This window comes from Nelumbo lutea, chromosome 2 (assembly GCF_056320005.1).
Source record: "Nelumbo lutea isolate HS-2025 chromosome 2, American lotus-T2T, whole genome shotgun sequence".
Classification (NCBI taxonomy): domain Eukaryota; kingdom Viridiplantae; phylum Streptophyta; class Magnoliopsida; order Proteales; family Nelumbonaceae; genus Nelumbo; species Nelumbo lutea.
Window position 1 is genome coordinate 6,763,638 of NC_142685.1, and position 9,873 is coordinate 6,773,510.

Genomic DNA, 9,873 nt, shown 5'->3' on the forward strand with positions numbered 1-9,873 from the left:
AAATTTGAGGTGCTAATGGTTTTCATCCCATTACATTTTTGAGGGGGCGTTCTTTTTTTTTTTCGGATTTTGAGAGGGGAATGTCGGTCAAAGGGATTTTGGTTCTCATTGATCAAGAATCCTATGTTCTTTTTTTAGATTTATATGGGGACCAGAAAAAATTTATTTTCCTAGGCCCATCTCCTAGGTGGGTAAATAACTTTCTCACTTGGAAAAAGTTGCCAACACTTGAATGGGATAAGAAAACTCCTTTAAATAATAGATTTTTATGAATAGAATGATCATTGCCTTATTTACCTCTTGGAAAATAAAAGAATGCACTTACCCAGGTAAGTAACTTATAGAAAATCAAACGGGGCCTATGGGTGAAGCTTCACATCCCCCTTGTCTTTTCTTGATAATTCAATAAAATTTTCTTTTCTTTACTTAAAATTAGTACTGATATGTTTATCATGGCAAAAGAAATTTGCCACTATAATCAAGAAATTTGCTTTCTATTAGAATTCAAAATGGAAAATCTTAATTGTGGTGTTATTATTGATTACATAACCCCTAACACAGCCAGTGAATTCACATTGGCGCCTCACATACACATCGTATTGGGGATCATTTCACGTATTTGTCATTAAATGAATCAATACTTGGAATCGGTCGTCTCTCTCTAATTAAATGAAGCAATACTCCTTAACCTTGTGCTATTTGCAAATTGCAAAGAAGTTATCTGCTTAAGAATTGTTCTCTTGTACTTAATAGCATGTGGACAAGGTTCTTGAAGCTACCATTGCTATACTAAATTACCTTGTGAGTTAAATTAGGATATGGTATCCATATTCATTACCCCAAACTTTTCTTCATGACCCTTCTATTCTATGAAAGCATAATGCACATGTCCATTGCAACAGGCAATGGCATATTCAATTGTGGCTCTTGATTTATAAAGAAAAGTAGTTGAGATCGTGTGATTATTATAATTTTGGTACAATTGATGCTTTTCGTAGGAAATATTCAATTCTGGTCCATCATTCATACATTTTAGGTAACAAGATATTAAAGGAACTCATCTTATTTTTTCAGGAAAAATTGACCATGCTTTTTATGAGGAAAAAGAGTGGATTCAGAAAATGGTAGTATGCATGTGTGTGTTTGTGTGTGATATGGGCTCAAGATCAAATAGGCTTGCTTCAAATAACTCCAACATATGAGCTTTTAAGTCGAGTCAAATTTGAGTTAGCATTTCTAACTCTAATCGAACTCAAATCAAAATTCGAGTCCCATAGTTTTTTGTCAAGCCAAGCTCAAATAGTCTAATTTTCAACTTAACTAGGCTTAAATCCGCCCCTACACATAGTGGCCGCTTTCAGACTTGAACCCTATATTCTTATGCTAGTTAGTTCGAGATTTTACTGTTGTAAATGACCTCTGATGTAGGGATATCTGGCCGACCTGCGGATCTTGACATATGGTGTTGGTCAGATGCATCCTGGCCATCCATAATCAACCAATGCCAACTTCCGCCACCTGCTCCCAACTGTCCCTCTTCTAAGGCAACTTCGGCTATAAAAGGGGCTCCCACATTGAAGTAAACACATAGACTTAAGCTCTAAGTTTCTTCTATTTCTTGGTCTAACCCTCACAGCCCTCAATTAACTTAAACATCGGAGTCTTCGCCCTTGGGATAACTACCGGGGCCTCTGACGTCTTCTTTCTCTTAGCAGGTTGGACTTGTCGGCCTCGGATATCAGCAATTATGTTGTTGCCATGGGCTCCGTATTTGGCAGAAACAACCTCAAATTAAGACTGCAAAACTGTATTCTTAATCCTTTTAATTTATACAAAATTCTTGTTAATCACCATACAATTTTAAATAGTTTTTATTTATTTTATTCATTTTCCACTTATACACCAGTTTCCTTGAATTTTTCTTAACCAATAATATAATAGTTTTACCAATTGATGAGAAGTGTGACTTCTTGACAAGAAAATTTGAATTTCATGTTTAAACAGTTGTAGCAGTAGGTTAATCCTTGGTAGTTGCAAGTGATTGAGACACTTTAGTAGTAACTTTTATATTTAATTACATGCATTAAACAGAGATAAGTATTGATTTCACCTAAAATTTACAACATGATACTGAAAAGGCTTTAATTCAAACTCCAAAAATTTTGATGAAAACCCATTTGATTGGTTATTGGTTATGATTATTAGGATACATTATAGCCTAACTCTAAATAAACTGGTTTCAATCCACAGATTTATATTTGTATCCATTACAATCGAATAAATCACTGTAAATTTATGAGTGTAAAATCAAACTGATCAATTAGCATTCCTAGTAATTAAACAAATTTGCATTACATCACTACATTCACTTTTTGCACTCTCACCAAATAAAGCCTTAAAAAGTCATAGATTGGACTCCTTTGCATGGTAGGACCCAGAATGGAGATTAGAAGAAAAAAAGAGGATGGAAATTTCTGTAACATCTGGTCAAACCGAATACCTACATCCTCAGCTAGCAAATCTAGACTTCTGGACATGAAGGACATCTGTCTTTCAAATAGAATACAATTAACACGAAGGAAACCTTCATTTAAAGAAGAAAGAGTCCATTAAATATTCGTATTATCGACCCTTTTTTTTATTTTTATTCCACAAGTACATCAAAACCTACCCGCATAAGGGAAAATGGGAAATTAAAAAAAAAAAAGTCTTCCAGATAAAAATGTTGGTAGAAGAAGTGGAATCCAACCTTCTGGTGCTTGACATATTGGACATACTTACCCAGAAATACAGACTTTCTACCACAGATCAGAAGAAAACTGTTCTCAATGTGTCCTAGTGTGTGGTGGAGACCCAAATATGTCTCCTTAGCTGTAACCGCGTGGTGACTAGCTAAAGCAATTGCAGTGTCAATTAATCAATTTCCTCATGAAATGCGACACTCATGTTTTGATTGATTCTTTTCCTAGGAGAAATAAGAAACTCAGGAGTAAGGTTCGACCTTGGCTTCTCTCTGCTTGTCTCGTGGTATTTTAATTAACAAGAGAAATGGAATCAAAAGCTCCTTCGAATTGAAACTTCAACTGTTATTTAGGCTCCGTTTGACATCATTATTGTCTATTTCAGTTTATGAGAAAGTTCCTGTTTTGAAATAAGAGTTCTGTTTTTTTGCTGTTGAAGAATAACTGATCAGGTGTTTAGTAATCTGGTTTTGAAGAATAGACGTCTATTCTACAAAAACAAAAACAGTATTTGGATAGAATTATTGATTCTTAAGATTACTTTTTCAAATCTAAATGATTGAGAATACCTAAATTCTTGTAGTGGAAGAAACAAATGGATGAGATGAATGTGCTCCAGAGAAATAATGAAGCCTTTACTTATCTGAAACACAATTTTGGAGCCCGATTCCAGAATGGGAATAGATTGCTTTTGAACCAGACGTGTTTTTCTCAATATGTAGAGTGTAAAAACTTATATTTTGTATATATTTGCATTTCTATTCCTTCTAAACTAAACACCATAAAAACATTGGCAATGCAAAAAGCATTCCCCTAGAATGAGACCAAATGGGGCTTTAGTGGTTTGGCCCATAAAATAAATGGAAAACGAGAAAAGTACATTACACTATACTTCAGAATTTTGAATTTCACTGCAATTTTATACAATTTAAAATGACAAATACCCCATTCTAAAATATCAATATCCAACCGTGTATTAATATCAATTGTACTATAAAACTAAGAATTATTAGTGTACACTGAACAGTCATTCTCGCTGGTACGATCGCCTGAGATAAGATCCAGCTCAAACAACATTGCCGTGCACCACCAAATGTTGTTCAATCAGAAAATAAATGTTGAAAGGAGCAGTTGCCACGATAGCTTTGTGGATTGTACAAGTGGCATAGTATGAAAAAGGTGGTCAAATTTTGATACGTCCACATCATTGAAAGGGTTGGGAATGGTCAATGATAGCATTAATTAATAGGGTTTTTATTAGTTGCATAAATAAAGCCATAAAGATGAGGTATATTAATTAGGTCTGCAACTGCAGCCTATTTCCACTTCATTAATTAACTTTTGCCAAATGGCTAGATTAGGTTATTTGGATTCTCTGTCTCCAGCCTGCTTTCATTGGGACCATATTGTTAATGACTTCATCTGATTGATATACTCTTAAGCTCAAATTTGACCCAGATTATATGATCAGGACCAACTCTTGACACCCAAAAACTCAATTCAATTGGGAAATCATTGGATTTAGTAAGCTTGGTCACTGCTAATCAACATCAGATTACAGTTTAATTGTAAAATTTATACATTTATCTTTTTATATTGCACAGTGATTTGCTGGATTTTGGGATATATACTTCGATACATAATCAATTCAATTAACACATATTACACAAATACAAAAAGTTATATTGAAACTTAGGCTTAATTTGAAAAGAATATAATTACAATTATGTACAGTGCAAATAGAAGCAAAATAATACAAAATACAAGATTTTGGGAGGCATGTAAACAGTAGCTTCTGGTCTTGCATGAGCCATGAAACTCGAAAAATTGTATAACTTTGTTTGATAAAAATCAGGAAAGCGGAAAATAGGTTTACATTTTATTTATATTTATTTTTATGACCATAGCATTAGAATGGGCATTTCAAGTTTTTTTTTTTTTTTTGAGGTTTTTCTCTATTTATTGAAAAAATAGGGGGAAATTTATGATACAAAAAAAAAATATGATACGAAAAAAGTTTTGACCAATCAAAAGCCCACTCATGAATTTTGATAAATAACACCATTTTCCCTACCACATTTATAATTCTGATTTATCGACCAATTATTTTCGAATATCACATCTTTTCTATTTTATAATCGAACCCAAAAATAAGGTGTCCAAATCACTAATCCTAAAACAAATGGAATTGTGCCCCTTCTCTAATCACATTTAGATGTTGGTAAAATACCATGGTCTTTAGGAAATTTGTTAGTCAATAAATCCCAATCATCCGGGTTTTTGATAGATTGTATGAATTGCACCTTCAGAATCACAAATACTTTGATTGGATGGTCAGATAGAGACGTCCGAAGACCGGTAATCTGTCCTCTCTCAAATCCTTTGCCTACATTTGCTTGGAACCAAATTCAAAGGAAATTAAAGAAAATAAATCTTGAAAAATAAGAAAAAGAATAGCCTGTAGAGTGAGCGAGCGTGGATGAACGGTCCGACCATCAAAGACAGGGGACTAGATCATCTGTCCGGATTAATGAGGGTTTGAAAATGAACTCATCTTTGTTTGTTTGCGGTATAAATACGGACTGATGTAAAACTTTATTCCTCATCTGCATTTGTTGGTGTTTGTTTGCAGTGTAAAGAAAGATTGGTGTAAAACTATATTCTTGGTTCGGGTGTGCAGGTATTTGTAAGGATGGAGTACAGTTTTATATCATAAATCAACATAAGGCTGTATTTTAGAAACGATGCAAATAAATGTGAATGCAAATATGTAAAATGTAAAACGGTTCATATAAATTATAAAGTTGGATTAATTTTGTACTGATAAGTTTTTCTTATTGTCAAATAGACTTTTAGTTGTATTGGATGCAAACATGAATTCTAATAAAGCATATGTTTTTTTTTATCAAAAATCCACTTGAATACAAATTTATTTTTTTTTACATCTTATTATCAATGTAAATATGCATTGGTCTGTCATTTATGAATGCATAAATATAATGTTATCAAATACAGACAAAATTGAACCAAAGTGCAAATTTATCATGAACCAAGATTTACACTCTATTTGCATCATTTCCAAACGCAACCTAAAACTCTAACTATGGTAAAGCTTTACATATGATAATCAATATAAACAATGTAATGGTACTTTGATAATCACGTTTTTTTCAAAATACAACCGTTTACAAATTTTAAACCATCAATGGAGTATTACACGGCAAACAAACGCATAAAAGATTAGGTAGAACTAAAAACAACAACCATACCTATGGTGCCGAAAAAGATGTACCGTACCTGAAAGGCTGAAACACATTTTTCAAAGGTGGGCTTTTTTGAGGTAAATTCAAAGGTGGTTCGGTAACCCTGTTTTTTGATGAATCTAAAAAGCTTATATCGATTGGGTACTCATTGTCTTCTTAAGAGCAAGCCTCTTTGAGCTGGCAATTAATGGTGTATCATTTTCACCCATTTCGAGTTCCATTTACTGTCAATTGATTTTAGAAAACTCTTGATTTCATTTATCTATTACTACTTTTCTCCAGACTTTGGACCATAAGTCCACACGCAGAATACACAGTCACACACACTGTGAGAAAGAGAGAGATGGAATAGAGGAAATGGGCCAACTATTTCCACCAAATTCTTAAGATTTCAAACTCTCTCACCGAATTTTTTTTCCAAGGAAAATGGGACACTTGGGCATACAAGGAATTAAATTTCACCTCATAGAACCGAAGACCAGAAGGGTCACAATCGCTTATGAAAAGCTTAAAAGAAGGAGAATTTGAAGTGAGCTTCTCTTTCACGTACCCAACGAGCTGACCATCTCTCTACCCAACCCATGACCCATGGGCCTTGGGTGGGCCCTGTCCTCTCTCTCTCTCTCTTACACACACAGAGGACTACAGTCCCTATCATTTAAAAGGCCACGTCATCAAGCGTAATAGAAGGTAGTTGTAAGATTAATTGTAGTCTCACCGGCACCAACATGCTTAAATTCCCAATTCCAGTCCTAACTCACTCAAATATTATTCCTTCTGTTTAATTCTTTTGACAAGAAATAGTAAAAAGAAAATTATGGATCCCCCATTCCCCACCAATTGTTTGGATGTCTGACAAATGACATCTAAGGGTTGCAAGGGCTTTTTTGGAAGATTACTCTTTCAGACTATAAAAAAAAAATGAGGAATTTCTTTCTGCTTATTATTACTTTTTTTTTACCTTGTTATCTCTCTTGACAAACAGACGGGACTCTCCTCTTAGACCCTTATGGCCCATAAGTTATGGGATCCCCAAAACTAACCTACTGCCCCATGTTTCAAGAAAAAATTAATCTTCATATTTAGCCCAGCTAGGATCCATCTGATGGTTGGTTCTGATTTACAGAACATCCAACAGTTACCATGTTATGGGGCCCCGTGGGCTATGACCCATGTGCTGGCTCCGTGTCCCCCTGACCAAGTTCAGCCGTTCACCCAGGAACAAAAAAAAAATGAAAAACTGAATAATAAACATGTCAAGAAATTAATTTGGAAAAGTACTTTTACGCTGAAAATAAATAGAAAAAAAAGCACGTTTTTTTATTAGCAAAAAATAAAAAAAAGGGGAAACTGTTCTTTCAACTCTAACTGTAGCCCTAGCGCCTGATACCCTTGGCTCAGTCTGCGGTCTGCCTCTTTTTATCCTTTTATCTTGTATTTTATCTCTTTAGAGTTTAGACTGAAAGAAAAGCCCAAGGGAGTGTATGTTCAGACTGAAACAAAAATTCAAGATCTCTGACGACATCAGCTAACAACTGGTATCGCCATTCGCAACGCCTATTTATATTCCACCACATTTGGCCCAAAAGAGGCCATCGTCCTTCTATTGCTTCCTCACCTCGTTCTTCTATTTCCTCCTATTGACATCACCATTCACCAAGCAGAAAAACGAAGAAAAATCTAGCTTTGTCCAGCGATGGAGTCGAGCGAAACAACTACAACCACCACCACTACAACTACCTCATCTCCTCTCTCTCGTTCCCCTTCTTCTTCTTCTCCTCCTCCTCCTCCTCCCCCTCACCCTGTCGTAGTCAGTCCTTGTGCCGCCTGCAAGATTCTCCGCCGGCGATGCGTTGAGAAATGTGTTCTTGCGCCATACTTCCCCCCAAACGAACCCCTCAAATTCACCACTGCCCATCGAGTGTTCGGAGCCAGCAATATCATCAAGTTCCTGCAGGTAACTAACTCAAATCTCCACAGATGATGAAATCATCACAGAAGTCTATTGAACTCTTGAATTTTGTAGCCAAGTAGTTCATTTGTTCCTAGTTATCTCCTGTTTTGCTAGAATTTAAAGCAAACTGCACGAGTTAATCGATTAACTTGAATTTGGTTTTGTAATTTTAGGAGCTTCCCGAGTATCAGAGAGCTGACGCAGTGAGTAGCATGGTTTACGAAGCGAATGCACGAATTAGGGACCCAGTCTACGGGTGTGCAGGGGCAATCTGCCAGCTCCAGAAGCAAGTGAGCGAGCTCCAAGCACAATTGGCCAAGGCCCAGGCCGAGCTCCTCAATATGCAATGCCAGCAGGCAAACCTAGTGGCTCTGATTTGCATGGAGATGACACAATCTCAGCAACCGGCGTTGTTGCAACAGTCCTTGGACAACTTCATGAATAGTCCTTACAGCTTTCAGACTAATGGGAGCTTCAATGAAGACAACAACAACAACAACAACAATCTAGGCTCAGTTTGGGAACCACTATGGACATGATCGATTCTGCTCTTCATCCGTCGGCAAATTACACCAGATTCCCCCAGTTCTGAAAGGAGTGCAGCGGGAGGGAAAGATTCAAGAGCGACATGGTTAGAACTTAGACCAAATATATATACTTATATATAATTAGAACTAATCCAATTTGATCTTCTGGTGAATAAACCCAAAAAAATAGTGCAAATTAGATCCTAAAGTCTGGTGGGTCTGTCCTTTCCATGTATTCTCTGAATTGTAGGAACTGCATCTCTGTACCTTATGATGTTGATTTTTGATTAATCAAAAACAAACACAATTTGTTGTTCACCTGTTAAACGTCTCCAAAATAGAATTAAAGATTATGTTTGATGGGTTCCTTGTCAAACTAGCTATTGACCCGATTTCGTGTTCACTCTCCTTTTCTCTCTTGATCAGGGACTTAGTGAAAATTCTTATTGGATGCATGCTTCACTTTTCCTTTGAGGAAAGTAAAAAAAAAAAAAGTTACTTTGAAAAAGAAAAACATGCATCTTAATTAGATATATAAGGAGAAAGTGAAATCCCCTTCCCCTTTCACATTGACAGCATGTGAGATGGTCGATCTCCATACTCCATAGTCGTCGAAAGACTCGTGTATGTGATCAGCACTGGAGCTGGATAGATCATCTTCTCCCGTTAGCAATGGTGGATATTTCCATGAAACGCGCGTATTAGAACAATTCCACGTGCATCCCAATGGAATACTGTGAGCAATGAAATGGATTATCGGCAGCTGGGGATTCTCTATCTCATGTCTACGAAAGTTCAGACTTCAGACTAATCGCCATCTCCCCAAGTCCCGAACCAAAATGCTTTGCTTTTCCACGCTTGAACCGGAATATAGTTTGACTAAGGGGGAGCCCCTAAATCTAGCTAACCTCCTTCGCCGAACGTAATGAACCTGAAATTCAAAGTCAATAGTAATGCTTATTCCGGCCATCACTTTTCATTAATATGACAAAATTCTCATTCATGTCATCAGTCGGGTTAATGGGTTATTATTATTTTAAGTGGAAATCCGGAGTCCAAACTCAGTGAGAATTTGCCCATAGAAATGAACGTTAACGGCCTCTATTAGGTCGGTCCCACTTGTTATAATTTCAAATGATTGAATCGATTTGAACCATCTGATCTCCCTTATTCATACTTCAAGCTGCGGCCCAAGCTGATGACGAATGCCTTAAGTCTATCTATGTTGGCTCGTTAGATCCTCTGATTAGGTTGGTTTTGGTGTAAATTAGCTTTCAGATGTGACATCTGAATGATTGGTCATCGACCAATGCAACTGTGACACGTGGAAAACTTTGACATTCATAGACCAATCTTCTTCAAGCCTGGGAAATACTGATCAAGTCTGG

At 36.2% G+C, this 9,873-nt stretch overlaps 1 protein-coding gene across 1 annotated transcript; it reads left to right on the forward strand.

Annotated features, from left to right (window-relative positions):
• The first annotated feature begins 7,451 nt into the window (after window positions 1-7,451).
• Window positions 7,452-8,812, forward strand: LOC148868314 (LOB domain-containing protein 1-like). Its single transcript, XM_088968402.1, has 2 exons — window positions 7,452-7,961; window positions 8,132-8,812. The coding sequence occupies exons 1-2, from the start codon at window positions 7,701-7,703 to the stop codon at window positions 8,495-8,497; spliced, it is 627 nt and encodes a 208-aa protein (XP_088824528.1). The 5' UTR covers window positions 7,452-7,700; the 3' UTR covers window positions 8,498-8,812.
• The last annotated feature ends 1,061 nt before the right edge of the window (window positions 8,813-9,873 follow it).

Bases quoted from the DNA above. Each gene is read 5' to 3' on its own strand.
- LOC148868314 (XM_088968402.1), top strand. From the start codon at position 7,701: ATGGAGTCGAGCGAAACAACTACAACCACCACCACTACAACTACCTCA. The intron at 7,962-8,131 runs GTAACTAACTCA...TTGTAATTTTAG, and splicing joins ATATCATCAAGTTCCTGCAG to GAGCTTCCCGAGTATCAGAG.